Source organism: Pinus tabuliformis, chromosome 7, assembly GCF_031772625.1.
Source record: "Pinus tabuliformis cultivar Carrire ecotype Pingquan chromosome 7, CPIR1, whole genome shotgun sequence".
NCBI classification, from domain to species: Eukaryota; Viridiplantae; Streptophyta; class Pinopsida; order Pinales; family Pinaceae; genus Pinus; species Pinus tabuliformis.
The window spans coordinates 1,052,247,173-1,052,265,867 of NC_142293.1; the positions used below are offsets into that span (position 1 = coordinate 1,052,247,173).

The 18,695-nt window shown below is 41.7% G+C and overlaps 1 protein-coding gene across 1 annotated transcript in view; it reads right to left on the reverse strand.

Moving 5' to 3' along the window:
- Positions 1–18,695, reverse strand: part of LOC149251276 (ketose-bisphosphate aldolase class-II family protein) — a 457,406-nt gene that overhangs the window by 272,621 nt on the left and 166,090 nt on the right. Inside the window, exons 17-20 of the mRNA XM_089459330.1 lie at positions 17,174–17,250; positions 16,885–16,939; positions 16,702–16,750; positions 16,331–16,468 (exon numbers count right to left, since the gene is read on the reverse strand). Coding sequence (XP_089315456.1) covers positions 16,331–16,468; positions 16,702–16,750; positions 16,885–16,939; positions 17,174–17,250 — 319 coding nt within the window. The remainder of the gene's footprint in view (positions 1–16,330; positions 16,469–16,701; positions 16,751–16,884; positions 16,940–17,173; positions 17,251–18,695) is intronic.

The following is an 18,695-nucleotide window of genomic DNA, read 5'->3' on the forward strand; positions in this document are numbered from 1 at the left end:
CAACACCTGAGTCATAATGCCAACAATCTCCCCCTTTGGACTTGATGGCAACAACCACACCAAGTCACTCTCCCCCTTTGACATCAAGGGCAAAGGGTCATGCTCCCCCTGAGTGCATGCTGAATTCTTTGATATGCTGAAGTGTGTTGATTGAGCTCCCATGATCAAGTCCATGCTCCCCCTGAACATAAGCAAAGTCTCCAAAAAGATGTTCTAAAAGAAGAACATGACTCTATACATACATCACAAATGACCTTCCTATCACCAATGATTCGTACATACATCCATCTCCCAACCAAGTGGGGATATACCAAGTTTGACTCATCCACCCAACCAAGTGAGGATATATCAATTGTTTATAGATGTCAAAAACAAGAAACATTACATCATCCATCCCATGCATAGTGGGGTTACAAAGTAGGTCTTTTCATGACCGTTACATTAAAACATATACATGACATATATAACAGAGACCAAATATCTTAAAACAAGACCATGATAGTCATCAACAACTATCATCAGCAGCATCTGTCAATCAGCGTCCAAACCAGAAACCATGTTCTTCCCCTGAACCTGTTCCACCTGAATCAAAAACAACTATGTGAATCTGTACCGAGATCTTCTAAGATAATGCCAACAATGCATTATTAGAAGCATATGCTCCCCCTGAACCTGTGTCAGATGTTCACTGTCAGATCTGATCATTTCATATATCAGAAGAGTTATCAAGGCATCATCATCGATCAGATATAAGTTATCGACAACTTATGAGAGCCAACATATTTCCAGACTGTAATCATCATCAAGCAGAGCAGATAATGCACTGAACCATATCAGACCCCTTTCTCCTGAGTCTAGCTCACTGCTTTTCTTCAAACCAACATATACGCGACTGTACCCATAGAAAATAGCGTATATACGCGACTACGCTTCATGAAACTCACGTACAACCACCTTTCTCTAAAGAAGATAGGATTTAACAGCAGGATGATGCAGCAACTACTCCCAGCTTTTGTTTGAGATATTCAAATGTCTCTCTGGGCGGTGGTTTAGTGAATATATCAGCAACATGTTCTTTGGAGGGAACATACTCCAATTTGACCTTTTGTTCAAACACTTGTTCACGTAGAAAATGATATTTGATGGGTATGTGCTTGGTCTTGGAGTGCATGACTGGATTCTTTGAAATACTGATAGCGCTTGTATTATCACATAGAATGGAGATGGGTGGGGTACATGTGATTTGAATGTCTTGCAAGGTTTGCATCATCCAAAGTAGTTGTGTGCAGCAAGATGCAGCAACCACGTATTCTGCTTTAGCTGTAGATAATGCAATTGAACTTTGTTTCTTGCCGAACCACGACACTAACCTGGAACCCATATAGAATGCACCACCACTAGTGCTTTTTTTGTCATCAACACTTCCTGCCCAATCTGCATCTGTATATGCATGAAGTATAAGATTTGTATCTCTAGGATACCATAAACCAAAGTTTTGTGTTCCTTGAGGATATTTGAAAACCCTTTTGACTGCCTGAAGGTGTGTTTCCTTAGGATTTGCTTGGAATCTTCCAACTATTCCCACTGCATGCATGATGTCCGATCGGGTCCCTGTTAGATAAAGCAGACTGCCAATCATGGATCTGTAAGTTGGTTGATGTACTACTGCTGATTCATCATTTGAGCTAAGATTGCATCCTGTTACCATTGGGGTACATACTGGTTTAGAATCTTCCATGCTGTACTTTTTCAGGATCTGTTTGAGATATTTGGTTTGTGAGAGAAAAATACCATCTTTATTTTGTTGAGCTTGTAGACCAAGAAAGTAGGTAAGCTCACCAAGCAAGGACATTTCAAATTCTTGTTGCATTACTGAAGCAAAATTTTGACTCGTGGATTCTTCATTGCTACCAAAAATGATATCATTAACATACACAACAATTATTAGCAATTTATCAATGTCCATCTTTGTATATAGATTGTTATCTGCTGACCCCTTTGAAAAACCCTGTTGGTGGAGATATTTGTCAAGACGGTAATACCATGCCCTTGGAGCCTGTTTTAGACCATAGAGAGCTTTTCTGAGTTTGCATACAAGTTTTGCATCATTTCCAAGTATGAATCCTTCTGGTTGTTCAATATAGACTTCTTCTTCTAAGTCTCCATTAAGAAAGGCAGATTTTACATCCATTTGGTATACTTTGAATTTCTGAAAACTAGAAAGAGCAAGAAACATTCTTATGGCTTTAAGTCTAGCAACAGGTGCAAAAGTTTCTTCAAAATCTATACCTTCTTGTTGAGCATATCCTTTACAAACAAGTCTAGCCTTGTTTCTAATAATTTCTCCATTTTCGTTCAGTTTGTTTTTGAATATCCATTTAGTTCCTATGATATTCTTATCGTGAGGTCTAGGAACTAATTCCCAAGTATTATTCTTTTCAATTTGCTCAAGTTCTTCATTCATGGCCTTGACCCAACATTCATCTTTGCATGCTTCATTTACATTTTGAGGTTTGGTGGAAGATAGTAATGCTAGATAGCTGGAGGCTTTGGCAATGGTTCTTCTTGTCTGCACACCTACCCCTTTTTCCCCTAAAATTTGAGTTTCCGGATGATTTTTCTGAACATACCTGGACGAAGTCTTTTCTTCTATCGTTATCTCTTCTACTGGTGCTTCATTGCTTTCTTCTTCAGAATCAGTGTGATTTGATGGGGGAAAATGTTCCTCATCTTCTTCATTGTCATAACCTTCAGTCTTTATCTTTTTTGGATTTTTGCATACTTCATCAACCACAACATCAATACTTTCAATAATTTTCCCAAGTCTTTTATTATAACGTTTATATCCTTTACTTCGGGAAGAGTAGCCAAGAAGAATACCTTCATCTGCTCTGGGTTCAAACTTACTAAGTTTTTCATCAGTGCTTTTGATGTAACATTTGCTTCCAAAAACTTTGAAGTATTTTACAGTGGGAGTCTTACCATACCAAAGTTCATGTGGAGTTTGAGTGTTGTTTACCCGAACATTTGCTTGGTTGAGAATAGTGATGGCAGCTAATGCAACTTCACCCCAAAAGGTTGCAGGAGTTCTAGATTCATCTAGCATAGCACAAGCGATTTGTTGAACAGTTTTGTTTATCCTTTCTACCACTCCATTTTGCTGAGGAGTCCTTGCAGTGGAGAACTGCCTTTTTATTCCATGTTGTTCACAAAAGTCAAAGAATTCATCCGAGGTAAATTCCCCTCCTCGATCAGATCTAAGGCATTTGATTTTGCGATCTGATTCATTTTCAACCAAAGCTTTGAAGGCTTTGAACTTTTCAAATGCTTCATTTTTATGCTTTAGAAGACCTATCCAACACATTCTGGAAAAATCATCAATGAATAATATAAAGTATTCTTCTCCACGAGGTGACTTTTTCCTTGATGGTCCACATAAATCAGTATGAACAAGTTCAAGAGGCTTACTAGCTAACCCTTCCTTTTCGATGAAGTGAGATCTGGTTTGCTTACCGAATTGACATGATTTGCATATAGTATTTTCAGGAATGTTGATATCTGGAAGATCACGAACAGCCTGGAATCTGCATGCTTTTCTTATTTGAGAAAAGCTTAGATGCCCCAATCTTCTGTGCCATAGCCAGTTTTCGCTTAGATAGCATTGTTGTTGTCCTCCCTTGAGTATGTATAGGTTGTTTGGATTTCTTGTACCTTTGATCACGATTTCTCCTGTATCAAGCTCACGAACAACACATCCATTTGATCGAAACACTACTTCATTTCCTTGATCACACATTTGACTCACACTCAACAGATTATGCTTTAAGCCATCAACATACATAACATTCCCAGCTTTAACTTTTTCTTTCAAGAAAACAGAGCCTTTACCTTTTATGGCAGCAGGAGTGTCATTTCCAAATGAGACACTCTTTTCCTTTTCTAAGGCATTATATGAGTGTAGTTTTTCTTTGTCACCTGTCATGTGTTTTGAGCATCCACTGTCGATGTACCACTGGTTTTCTTGTCCTTATGCATACAAGGTTATACCACATCTTTCTATTCATGGTTCTTTCTTTCTCCATATTTTGGGATTTAATGGAGTTTGCTCCTTTTGAGATATTTGCCGAAATTTACTCCTGCATTCAGATTCTTCATGGCCAAAGTTGTTACAGATTGAGCATTCTATTTCATTTTCAAGAAGAGAAAAGTTATTATAGGAACTTTTCTTGATCCCTGTCACATTCCTTTGATTTCGTGCTTCTCTAGTCATGATGGTTTTGTAAGCAACACATTGAGCAACTTTGTGTCCAAAATTATGACATGAGAAACATTGACCATTAAAAAAGTTCCTGCGATTATCGAATCTACTGACCTGGTGATTGTAGTTTCTATTGATATTTGTCTTTGAAGCAAATTGAGTACGATTTACCTGTGGTTGATTGTGGCTTCTATTCATCCTTGAAGTAAATTGAGCCTGATTTACCTGGTGATCTGCTTTATGCCTTTTCTGACGATTATCAAACTGTTCATTGCTCTTTGCTACATCAAGATAGCTTTTAGTGAAGGTTGACGACTTCTGTGAATGCAATGCTTCTTCAGTATATCCAAGACCTGTCTTTATCAGAGGAGAACACTACACTTTGATAGTTTCATTTAAGGTTTCTGATCCTTTAGCAAATCTAAGATTGAGAGCCTTTGTTTTCTCAAAATCCTTTCTTAGACCCACAATTTCACATTCTAGTTTTTCATTGTGTTTTTCTCTTTCAGCAAGTTGGTATGTCAAGGTATCTATAATCATATTCTTTTCTTCTAAACAGATTTTGAGTTTAGAGATTTCTTCATAAAGGTCATCTTCATCTAAAGCATCCAAAAAGTCATCATCTTCATAAGCCATCAGAAGTCTATAGTCATTATTCTTTTCATCTTCATCACTATTTGATAAACCATCCATATCTTCATAAGTATAGTAGCTCTTTTTACTTACACTTTTTTTCTATTCCATTTTGAAGATTCCTTCCCTTTATCATATTTATCTTTATGAGGACATTTGGCAACATAATGACTGACTCTACCACATGCAAAACATTTGAAAGGTAGTTTACCTCTGAATCTTTTGGAACCCTGTTGAAGCTTCTTGACAAAGTTTACTTCCTCTTCTTCTTCTTAAATATGTCCTGATCCATTGAGTTCTTATTTTCCTTTTGCTGAAGCTTTAAATGCGGCTTCTCTCATATCTGACCTCCTTTTCTCATCTCAAAGGCAGTTAAGATTCTGTGAAACTATGTCATAGTAATAGTCTGTAGATTCTGTTTTTCTTCTATGGCAGATACTTTTGATTCAAATTTAGCAAATAAGGATCTTAAAAAATTTTCAACTAAGGTAACTTCCTTTATCTCTTCACCCAGATTCTTCATACAATTAACAACCTCATCTATACGTAAGAAGTAACTAGCTATACTTTCATCATTGTGCATCTTGAGAGTTTCATATTGAATTTTGGGAGCTTGCAATTTAGCACGTTTTACCTAAGAGTCTCCTTCGTAACTTAGAATGATTTTGTCCCATATTTCTTTGGCTGATTTGAGTTGCATAACTTTGACAAACTCTGATTGTGACAGACTTCCCAATAATGTATTGACAGCCTTGGCATTGGTTTCATATTGCTTTTTACCTACCGTATCTATAGAAAGTGTTGATGGAAATGTATATCCTCTTTCCACGTTTTCCCAAACATTTGTTCCAAGAGATTAAAAATAAGTTGTGGTTCTTACCTTCCAATAAACGAAGTTGCTCCCATCAAAGATTGGTGGTCTGATGGATCCCCCACTTTCTTGATTACTCATGATGATGTATCTACCTTCAAGCGATCAAGCATCTTCTGAAGGCCCTGTTTTGATACCAATTGTTGGAAATAATACTGAGAGGGGGGGTAAATCAGTGTTATCAGATCAATAATTTAATTTTCAAAACTAATTTGTATACGCTACTTCAGCTCAGTGAACTAGCGTGTATACGCAACTATACTTAATGAAAACAGCGTATATGCAAATATCTTTTGATTTACCCAAATTATCATGTAGTACTTTAATCAGTATATCACGAATTCATTAGACAGTGCAGTAAAAGCAGAATAAAGCATCACATAAGCAACACACATAAACACCAAGATATAAGGTGGAAACCCAATGTGGGTGAAAACCACTTACTGCAATCGTCTTTGTCTTCTTTTAATAATAAGATAATTTTGTTTACAATTTTTGTACTGGTGCAGCCTTATACCAATACGCAGGTTTCTACCTACAAAAGGCTACAACCTTCTCTCGTTCTCCAGCTTCTACTGGAAGGGAGCTACAACTCCCTAGCTCTTGTACTAGTTGATATGCTTACTAGTACGTAGGTGCTGACCTACAGAAGGCTACAACCTTCTCCTTTCTTCCAGGGACCAAGTTTCATAAATTTTCAGAATGGATCCATCAACAACATCATTCAATCATCAAATATATTTGCATCAACCAATCTCCTATTGAACCAACCACAACCAAATCAATCAATCGCTTTGACAACCCATCAATCTGATCTTTCAGAATGTTGTCACCAGAATACAGTAACTAGAACCCAACAACAAACAACAGCAACTAAAACATAGATTATAAGGTATACGCTACGTTCATGTGCCGAACCTGCGTGTATACGTGCTTTCCTCAAAGCCAACCAGCGTATACATCTGCAAATATTAATTCATAATTCTGCAGCTATACCAGACTTCAGTTATACCCAGATCATATCATTTACAGAATAATATATGCATCAGTATTCAGATCTAGAATATTCATGAGCAAAAACACATAATGATAGTTCATTTTACGACTTAAGATCCCGATCCATCATTAGATCTTATCCTCCATCAACCGCTAAGGTTCCTCCTTGGTTCAAATCTAGCAATGCACCATAACCCAATAACCTGCATACTAGATCTCACACTTCATCAGATATTCAATGCTTGAGTACCTTGGCCTAATGATCTTCTCCTCCTTTTATAGTTTTAGGCCTTTCTCAATACCATGGACCAAAACCACTTAGACCAATACCTTGGATCAAATACCTAGGGTCAATACCTCAGACCCGATACCTTGGACCAATACCATAGATACCATGGATCAAATACTTCGGACCAAAAACTTAGTTTTCCAAGGTATACACGCTTTTCCTTTTGTGAAAATGCGTGTGTACGTATACGCAACTTGTATACAATGAACCCGCACGTATACGCGGCTTGGCCAATGGTGAACCTGTGTATACCTCTCTTTCTTCATTTTGTGAAGTTTGATCTGTAACTCTGAGCTGTTAACCGGTTGTATTGTGATCTATCATCTGAGTGAGTTGCCATCAAAGACAACACCTGTGTCATAATGCCAACAATCCCATGGGAATATGTACTATTCCTAATTAGCCCCAACTAATTGGAATATTCGATTTTGCCAAATTTTTCCTTCTATAGTTATTTTGTAAATAAAAAGAGTGAAAAAGGGGGACATAACTCACTTTTTAGAATAAAAGTCACTTCTTAGTAGCACAACGTTGTGACTTAAAGGGAGAGCCAAGGGGGCCAAAAAGGGGACGCAGAAATGGAGCCCACGCAGACACATGGAGGGACTGTGCAGGAGGGGAGGAACACGTGGCAAAAGGGGAATCACACAGGAGAAGGTGAGCATTGGAATTGAGAGAGGCAGAAGCTATAAATGAGAGAGGAGCCCCCTCATTTTGATCATTCAGTTATGTGCATTTTTGAGCTAGTCGTTTCGACTTCTAAGCACGCTGGTTGTTTAGCTAGTCTGCAGCATTGTTTAGTGCATTGAGTGTCTCCGTTCGGAGATCTCACCCTTAGCCGCCGGGGACTTCGAGTGCCTGCTCGGGCAAGGTATTTCCATTAGCATTTCAGCAGTAGTTTATCAACATTCCAGCAGCATTTTGGAGGACTGCGCAGCACTGGTTGTGGGACGCAGTTCTATTTGGTTTTTGTGCTGGATTGGGGTCTTGCAGGTGGATTTTTACTGGGAAATTGAGTAGGGGTCCAACTCTTGTCTCGTTGGAGGATTTCAGGCAATGTTTCAGGCAAAGTTTAGAGGGGTTTTCTTCAGTGGCAGCGCAGGGCATTGAGGAACTGCGCAGAACCCCAAGAGGGTGTTTTTCGGGGGTTGGCCATTCCAGGAAAGCTTTTTGGGTTTTTTTGGGTTTCTTTAGTAGGGCCGGAATCTAGAGTTTCAGTCTTTTCCAAGGAGGGAAGCAGCCCCAAATCATCATTTGTTTTCTAGCAGCAGCGTCCACGCAGAGAGGCCATTCTTGTCATTCTGAGAGTATTTCTTCACTTGCCTTGTGCAAGTTGAGATGCCAGGGCGACGAGCGAAGGAACTGCCTGCTAGTCCATTACCTGTCCTGTCCATCCTACAGGAGCCACCGCCCATGCAACTATATTGGCCCAACCGGGGGTGTAGACGGGGAGAAAGAGTGAGAACTCCAGGTCCCATCCTAGCCTACACATGGCCGGAAGTCTACTCCCTCGAACATTCCCACCGGGGGCTCTCTATTCTCTTTTCTTGCCCATGATTGGCTTTCTTTGGACGTCAAGAAGGGCGAGTGGCGTGAAGGGCGGGCATAGAGGATTGGATGGAGAATGGTCTAAAATGAAGGTCTCAGAGGGGCTTGCGCTTCCTAGTGCAAGGAATGAATGTAATAAGGAAGGCTTGGCTGGAGCCTGGGAAATAGTCTTTAGTCAAATCTTAGGGCGAAAGCTTCGAGCAACCTCTACCTCACTAATCTCAGAGAGCTCGACCAAGGGGGAGAGGCACGTAGTCGCTCGACCAAGGGGGGGAGTGTGTCTGTTCACCTCTTGTACTCAGTTTATTGCTCAGTATAATAAAATGGCTTAGCATTTCTCGTTGCATTACTTGTGTATCTGCTTATATTCCCGATTTACATTATTATATGTTGTTCCACTGTTATTTTATCACTTCTGGGTTATTATATCATTTGCACATATTTGGTTGGAGTTTTTGCTGGGTTTTGAGGAATATTCCGGGTTGGGAATATTACAGTGGTATCAAAGCATAGATCTGGCTCAGCCTGTGGAGCTAGCAATCTATGACACCGGGGGAGAAACCCTATATCTGTTACAGAGGTCGGAGATACAGAGACGTTGGGGGTAGGTTGGAGAATACCTACGAAGAGGGAGACTGTGTTCCGGTGGTGGACGCAGAACAGGAGGAGCCGGTGGTGGACACAGAGCAGGAGGCTCCAATGGTAGATGATGACGGGAAGAGATTTGTGGATTTGCTCCTCAATCAGTGCAGGATCTGTCGAGGCAGATTGAGGTGATGGGGCAGAGATTCACGGCAGTAGAGGCCAGACAGCGTGAAAGCCCACGGGTTTTCCAGGTTGGTGAGGGATCGGGTGCATCCCACCATTTGCCAAAGTAGTGTGATACTGCACAACAGGTGGCCTCACATGCCCCTACACGCTCTACCATGCCCACTTTCTTAGGAGCAGACACGGGGGCCGTAGCCCAGCAGGAGGCAAAGCCTGGACACATGGGTGATTATTTTGCAGAGTATCAGGCCTATGGGCAGGAGTTCAGGGAAGCCCTCTCATTCTGTGATTTTGTTCAGCTCCAGCGAGATAGTAGACCCCACAACCATCACGGAGGGTACCGACATTATCATGATGGTGACACCCATCGTGCAGCAAGTAGATTCCACTTGCCTACATTTGATGGCTCATCAAACAGTTCAGCAAAGTCTTGGGTGGAGAAGCTAGACATTTATTTCTAGCTTAACCAGATGTCGGAGATAGAGGCCATCAAGGTGGCGACTTGCATTTGGATGGTGAGGCCCAGGATTGGTGGTTTCATGGGATGGTTACACTAGGACACTCCATGGTGACGACATATGCTGAGTTTACCAGGAGATTGATGGAGCGATTTGATCGGAGGGATCCAGAGCAGCGTTTCGTTGAGCTGATGAGGCTCAAACAGACGGGGAGCCCAGAGACCGACATTGCAGATTTCTTGAGGGTCTCCGTGATGATGCCAGACATATCCACGGCATGAAGGGTCTATATGTATGTTGAGGGGTTAGCAGAGCCACTTTGGGGTCTAGTCCGATCCATTAGACCCGCCACACTCCAGGACGCTATCAACAGGACCTGGGACTTACAGGATGTCTTACCCAGGACCCAAACACCTTACCCCCAGACACAAACTTTGCAGTCTAAGGGGAAGGACGTGAGGGTTCCAGCTCCAAAGGGGAATCTAGGACGAGTACAGCTTGATGATGATGCTAGGAGGGAGCTGAAGAAGAAGCGGTTGTGCTTCACATGTCAGGAGTCGTGAGCACCGGGACATAGATGTGTTGCTGGTAAAGCAGATTTTATTGAGGTCTTCTCCGAGAGCAGTGGAGAAGAAGATGACGAGGATGATGGGGAGGCAGGAGATAGCCATGCCATACAGGGACCTTTGGCACCTCCACCACCAGCAGCAGGAGGTGCATCATTTGCACCTACCGGAGGGGCCCTTGCAGCATTGCGAGGAGTACCCAAATATCTGACACTACGTGTACAGGGGATAGTACGTGGCTAGCGAGTATCAGTTTTGGTGGACAGTGGGGTGACCCACAACTTCATCGATGCCCAAATGGTTGAGCGAAGAGGTATACAGACAAAGAGCTTCGATGGGTTTTCAGTCTTGGTCCCAGGAGATCAGATCATGACATGTGCTCGATATGTTCTAGAGCTTCCAGTGACGATGGGCACCTACACGTTGACTGACCACTTTTTCGTGGTCAATATTCCGGACACCAACATGATACTGGGTGTTCAATGGCTTATCACTCTAGGGAAGGTCACGACAAATTGGAAGACCCTAGAGATGGAGTGGGATGATAAGAAGACAGGGAGGCATGAGAAGATACGGGGACAGCACACATATCCACCTCAGACTGTTTCGGCTCATCGGATGGAGGCAGTCTTCCAAAAGGGGGACATAGAGTGGGCAGTGGAGTTGTGTGCATCAGAGGCAGGGACTTCAGGGCAGACGGTACATCCAGAGATATAGTCTATCCTTGATCAGTATGCTATAGTGTTTGGAGGGATTCCACCAAGACAGTCGCCGGATCGGGGGTTTGAGCACACCATCGAGCTTGAGCAGGGCATACAGGCCGTGATCACCACCCCCTATAGGCACCCCAAGGCCTATCAGGATGAGATTGAGCGGGCTACCCAGGAGTTGTTGGCTCTTGGGCATATCCGACCGAGCACGAGTCCTTTTGCTTCTTCTGTGGTGTTGGTGAAGAAGAAGGACGGTACATTGAGGATGTGCATTGACTAGAGGGCCCTGAACAAGAAGACCCTGAAGAACAGGTACCCCATACCCAGGATCGATGAGTTGATGGACGAGTTGAGAGGGGCACATTTCTTCTCAAAAATTGATTTGAGATCTAGGTACCATCAAATTTGCGTGAGGGAGCAGGACATTCCCAAGACCGCCTTCAGGTGTCACTATGGGCACTTTGAGTTCTTGGTGATGCCTTTTGGTCTAACCAACGCCCCAGCTACATTTCAGTCCTGCATGAATCACATCTTCCGTAGTCACTTGAGGAAGTTTATGTTGGTATTCTTTGATGACATTCTCATTTACAGCAAGACTTGGGAGGAGCATCTCCAGCACATTGAGACAGTATTGTGTATCTTACAGGAGCAGCAGTTCTATGCCAAACTCTCCAAGTGTGAGTTTTGATTGACAGAGATGTTGTATCTGGGACACATCATAGGGGTGGACGGAGTGAGGGTCCACGAGGAGAAGATCAAGGCCATCAGAGAATGGCCAGAGCCGAGAAATGTGACAGAACTTCGAGGATTCATTGGCATTTGTACTTACTACCAGAATTTCGTCAAAGGTTTCTCACAGCTTGCTGCACCCTGACAAATTTGACGAGGAAGGGGGCATTCAGTTGGTCGAATACAACGCAACGAGCCTTTGACAGGCTCGAGGTTATGAGCACCTGCCCAGTGCTTGCATTGCCAAATTTTACGCAGCCATTTGTTTTGGAGTGTGATGCGTTGGGAGAGGGGATCGGCGCAGTATTGATGCAAGGAGGTCACCCTATAGCCTTTGAGAGCCGGAAGCTCCTTCCGCATGAGAGGTTGTATTCTATATACGACAAGGAGATGTTGGCCATCATGCATGCCTTGGCTAAGTACCGGCAGTATTTGGTGGGGAACAGGTTCAGGGTGAGGATTGATCACAACAGCCTCAAGTTCTTTTTGGAGTAGAAGCAGTTGCAGGAGAGGCAGCAGAAGTGGATCAGTAAGATCCAAGCATATGACTTTGACATTGAGTATGTCAAGGGTAAGAACAACGTGGTAGCAGATGCCCTTTCACGTAGACCAGCCACGTTGTCTCTTATGAGCTTGGATACAGACTGGAGAGCTCGAATCTTAGTAGAGTACTCCAAGGACAGGTTTGCATGTGAGATTCTGGACGGGTAGGTGGCAGATTACAGGTTTGCACGTGAGATTCTAGACGGGCAGGTGGCAGATGACAGGTTCAGGGTGATCGATGAGATCATCTATTACAAGGATCGGATCTTCTTGACTGAGGGGTCTCAGCTCAAGAAGAAGGTACTCCAGGCATCACATGATTCACCATTGGCAGGCCATCAGGGGTTTACCAAAACCTACAGGGCCATTAGAGAGAGGTTCTCCTGAAAGGGTCTCAAGGAGGACGTACTCCGGTATATCAGAGAGTGCGATGTTTGCCAGCGGAACAAGGGAGAGATGAGCCATCCCTCGGGCTTATTGCAGCCGCTACCCATTCCGGAGGGGAAATGGGAGAGCATTTCGATGTACTTCATCACAGGATTGCCCACGGTACAGGGCAAGGATTGTATCGTTGTCGTCGTTGACCGATTGACAAAGTGCGCACATTTCTTTGCCATATCCGCACACTACACAGCAGCATAGGTGGCCAAGCTATTCTTCAAGAAGATCTTCAGGCTACATGGTCTTCCTAAGACCATCGTCAATGACAGGGATAGCTGTTGGGCGGGTTTTGGCAAGAGCTTTTCCGATTGGTGGGGACGGAGTTGACTCCAAGTACCAGTTATCACCCGCAGACGGATGGGCAGACAGAGATAGTTAACAAGTGGCTGGAGGGCTATTTGCGTAACTATGTTAGTGGGCAGCAGCGAGCATGGCTAAAGTGGTTGTATCTAGGGGAGTATTGCTACAATACTTCACATCACATATCCATTGGTATGTCACCATCTTATGCCTTATATGGGTATCATCCTTTATCTTTTGTTAACGTGATGTTTGGTGATAGCAGGGCTCCTAGAGCCAAGATTTGGATCCAAGAGAGTCAAGATATCCTCCGAGCTCTCAAGGATAACATGGCTACAGCACAGAACCAGCAGAAGCTGTATGCCGACAGGGGTCAGGTAGAGAGGCAGTTCAAGGTGGGGGACATGGTCTACCTACGATTACAGTCGTACCGACAGTCGTCACTGAAGCAGAAGGGGGCTAAAAAGCTCAAGCCCCATTTTATGGGCCATACAGGGTGATACGCAGGATTGGACAAGTTACATATGAGTTGGAGCTGCCCCAAGGCAGCAAGATTCATAACATTTTTCATGTATCATGCCTAAAAAGGGCATTGGGGTAGCAGGTAACAGTGACAGATGAGCTACCACCTATGGATGATGAGGAGCATTTGGTATTGCAGCTGGAGGCTATCATTGATACCAGGGAGAGGCAGCTGCAGAGCAGGATGGTCCGGAATTCTTGGTGAGGTGGAAGAATTTGTCAGATGAAGATGCCAGTTGGGAGAATGAGAAGATCTTACAGCATCCATCACTTCAATTGCTTGAGGACAAGTAACATTTTGTCGGGGGAGACTGTAATATTCCTAATTAGCCCCAGCTAATTGGAATATTCGATTTTGCCAAATTTTGCCTTCTATAGTTATTTTGTAAATAAAAAAAGTGAGAAAGGGGACATAACTCACTTTTAAAATAAAAGTCACTTCCTAGTAGCACAACATTGTGACTTAAAGGGAGAGCCAAGGGGGCCAAAAGGGGGACGCAGAAATGGAGCCCACGCAGACACATGGAGGGACTGCACAGGAGGGGAGGAACACGTGGCAAAAGGGGAATCACGCAGCAGAAGGTGAGCATTGGGATTGAGAGAGGCAGAAGTTATAAAAGAGAGAGGAGCCCCCTCATTTTGATCATTCAGTTATGTGCATTTTTGAGCTAGTCGTTTCGACTTCCGAGCACGCTGGCTATTTAGCTAGTCTGCAGCACTGTTTAGTGCATTGAGTGTCTCCGTTTGGATATCTCACCCTTAGCCCCCGGGGACTTCGAGTGCCTATTCGGGCAAGGTATTTCCATTGGCATTTCAGCAGTAGTTTATCAGCATTCCAACAGCGGTTTTAGCAACGTTTTGGAGGACTGCGCAGCACTAGGAGTGGGACGCAGTTCTGTTTGGTTGTTGTGCTAGATTGGGGTCTTGCAGGTGGATTTTTACTGGGAGATTGAGTAGGGGTCCAGCTCTTGTCTCATTGGAGAATTTCAGGCAGTGTTTCAGGTAGCGTTTAGAGGGGTTTTCTTCAATGGCAGCGCAGGACATTGAGGAACTGCGCAGAACCCCAAGAGGGTGTTTTTCGGGGGTCGGCCATTCCAGGAAAGCTTTCTGGGTTTTTTTGGGTTTCTTTAGTAGGGCCCGAATCCAGAGTTTCAGCGTTTTCCAAGGAGGGTAGCAGCCCCAAATCATCATTTGTTTTCTAGCAGCAGCGTCCACGCAGAGAGGCCATTCTTGTCATTCTGAGAGTATTTCTTCACTTGCCTTGTGCAAGTCGAGGTGTCATCTGTCTATTCACCTCTTGTACTCAGTTTATTGCTCAGTATAATAAAATGGCTTAACATTTCTCGATGCATTACTTGTGTATCTGCTTATATATCCGGTTTACATTATTATATGTTGTTCCACTGTTATTTTATCACTTCTGGGTTATTATATCATTTGCACATATTTGGTTGGAGTTTTTGCTGGGTTTTGAGGAATATTCTGGGTTGGGAATACTACAGAAGACTTTTCTATTTGCTATTATCTTTAAACTTTAAAGGTCTATAAAGAGTGAAAATATCAATTTATTAAAATTATGTTGCAAAATCCATTTTGCATCAACAAACCGACAGCTTGGAGCAACACCCACAAATATCTCATGGAATTTGAAATTAAAGTACAAGATTCCAAGAAGCTTACAACTGAAGCAAAATTAATCACAACAAAAATGGAAAAAAAAAACATTGACAAAAATGAATCCTTGGAATTGTGAAAATAAGACAAGTAAACCAAAGAATTGCAACATAAACATAAGCATTGGAACATATATAAGACAAAACAGTGATGATGGGATTAATAATGGTGCCAATCATTTCCCAACTAGAGTGCAAAGACAAAATGGAAGAAAACAAAGCTTCAAGGAGAAGCTTTGGGATGTAATCTTTATTTGGTCAAATGCACAAGTGACTTGTCAATATTTTAGTGGCTGAAATTTGGTCTCAAGTAGCTTTCTTATATTTCCACCTTTCCTCATTTTAAGGGGTGATATTAGTGTTTATTGTTGTCAATTTTGACTTACTGGTTATTAATATCATTTATTGTACTTGAGTAATTGACAATTGAGGTGAGAACCTCATTTGTAGCTGCTAGAACTAGATTACTGAACACCAATCCTGACAACAAATGTGTTCTGATAAATGATCCACTGATGTGTATAATAAATGGCATTAATGACCACTAGGGGATCACTAAGTCCAGATTAGCCACCGTAACACTAACAAGAAAAATGGGTAACATGAATAGTTGGCATGTGAACTCCACCTGAGACTTATAACTTCTGAGTGCTCCATTACAACGTTTGAGGTGTCAAAGACTACAGCCAGTAATGCCACAGGTATTGAATTGTGACTTTGGTGCTAGCGGCAATAATTATATCCAGAAATATTTCAAAAGGCCAAAGCTGTTGATATTATTGCCTTCAAAGTCTCAACTCGAAAATATAGCTGTATTAATCACCATAATTGTAGGTTTCAAGACAAATAAGTGAACTTTGACACTTGAATTTAGAACATTTAATATACCATTCAGGGGCAATATGGATGAGCAATAAGTTCAAAGATAAACATTTTGGTGAATTTATAGAAAAGGGGGGAAATTCTCAAAATAAATTGGGATAACATATATTCAACTGCAGTTGATAGCAAATTTTAGGACATACCAAGAATTCCCACTAGCATTGGAAATAATATCAAATAAATTCTGTGTGTTCAGACCCAAACGAGCTCCAAATGCCATAGCTTCAGCAGCCGATGCAATGTGAACTCCAGCAAGAAGTTGATTTACCATTTTCACAGAGCTACCAAAACCAACAAACTCATAAAAGTAAGATTACATTGCCTTTGAATAATGAGTCTTTGTACAGTCTGCACAAACCATGCCAGACATTAAGCACCCTAACACTACTACTTCAGCAACACACTCGCATTTTCAACAAAACTTGCTGCTGATCTATCATGTCAACTGAAAAAGATTTCTTTTTTTCACTGCCTGAAAAATATTTCAGAGAATGATAATTTCAGTGATATATACCTGCCAGCACCAGCTCCACCCTTGATAATGTATAGTTTCTCACTCAAAGCTGCTTGTCATTAAACAGCAATGTTGGGTTTCTTTAAATAACAACGCACAATAAAAAATTGTACAAAGGCTAAGATTCAAAAGAGGAAATACAGTTTGTGAATTGTTTTATTGTATTTGTTGATGTCTCGCTACCTGTTAGAATAGCACCAGTGCACTTCAATGCTTCATCTGTTCCTGCAGCCATTATCTACACAACAACTTCATGTGTTAACTGGCCTTTGAAGAAATAATAGAATGGCTATGGCATAACACCAAAAAGTCCAATAAATTTTGCTACATGTTGATCTTCATATGAAGCAGAAGAAAAAAAGCTGTTGCACCAAAGCAATCAAACTTCTTGATAACGAAAAAGTAAATTACAAACAATTTATATTTCAAACAAATCAAGATTCTAGAATCTAAACACAGCAACTCCACTTACAGTCAGCTTTCCACTAGCAGCCTTCACCACACCACCAGATACAGGGGCATCAACTAACTGTAAGTCCCTTCTCTCATCTGTAATAAAAGCTTGAAGAATTATAGCTAATGAATCGATGCATGCAAGCAATCTGATCATAGATCTCAATACAAAAAGAAAAGCATAAAACACATATTGCTTAAACACGCAGATGAACACAAGATTATAACAAAGCTGATAGCATCTAGACTTAAGCCTTTATTGCAGATCCCAATATCTAAATAGCAGTGAGGACTTGTAACAGGTTGCCCAATTTATGATCGTTAGTGATCATTCAAGAAGATATTCATTCCCTTAAAAAGAGGAAGGAAAATGGAATGATTCTCAAACTGGATTTAGCCAAAGCCTATGACAAGATCAGAAGGAATTCCTGCAAAAGGTATTACATAAGTTTTGCTTCTTAGATCAATGGGTCAATTGGGAATCCAAATGCTTCTTTGAAGTCTCCTCTGTTTTTCTCATCAATTGAAATCCTTGTGAATTCCTTAAGTACAGTCATAGATTGTAATGGACAAATACAAGGTCATTTAAGTGCTTTCATGTCAATCAGTTGCACTTCTTAGAATGTATTTTTTCAAACATGCTCCAATTGCGCTCACAACCTGAAGCACTGCATGCTTGGTTTGAAATTCGAATGGCGAATCTCTTCAAATCTAGTGTATCACCACCAAAGTTTTTCCACCAAAGACCTAGCAAGTAGCAAGGGTTCGTGAGTAGAAGTACTAAATAATAAATAGTAAAAACTCAAAAAGACAACAAAATTTAATAAAAAAATTTAACATACAAAATAAAGTTTAAACAAATTTTAATGAATTGATGAAGCCTTCAAGCCTCAAAGGGTATTTGGAAACATCTTAGACCTTTCTCGTATAGCACTAGTATAGGCAAATAATTTAGCTGGTGCCCTATAATCCTGTAGTTGGGCAAAGACATGGCTTTGAAAATCTGGATCAGGGAAGCACATTTTAATGCATGTCATAAGTCCTCTCCCAACCTCCCCATCCTCATTAAATTTGCTCTTATCATAAAAATATTGTGGGTTTAAGAAGTACATGTTACCCACCACTTCATGGGTGATATCTCCAAGAGAATTTTTTCTCCATGATGAACATCAGTGGGCAGCCAGCAGCCTCTTACTAGCTCGTTGTGCCATTTCTCTACCACTTGAGCCAGCCATGTAGTCCCTTACCCACCTGTATTGATCGTATGTTTGAAGGTGGGCCTCCCGACTCTAAAGGTATGTCTTGTCATTTGGTAATTGAGTATTGGGTTTACTTATCATGGAAACTTATGGGTATGGATTGATGGGGGGATTTGGCAGAAAGAGTGGGCTTAGTTGGTCCTCTTGTTCCCTTGATCTCTTTTGGATGTTCCCCATGGATCTTAGCCCCGTGGGATCTCCTTTATTGACCATTTGGTTCTAGGGTGGTACTACTTGGGAAACCCCGACTTTGGGTGCATGGTGCCACTCCTTCATCCGCAT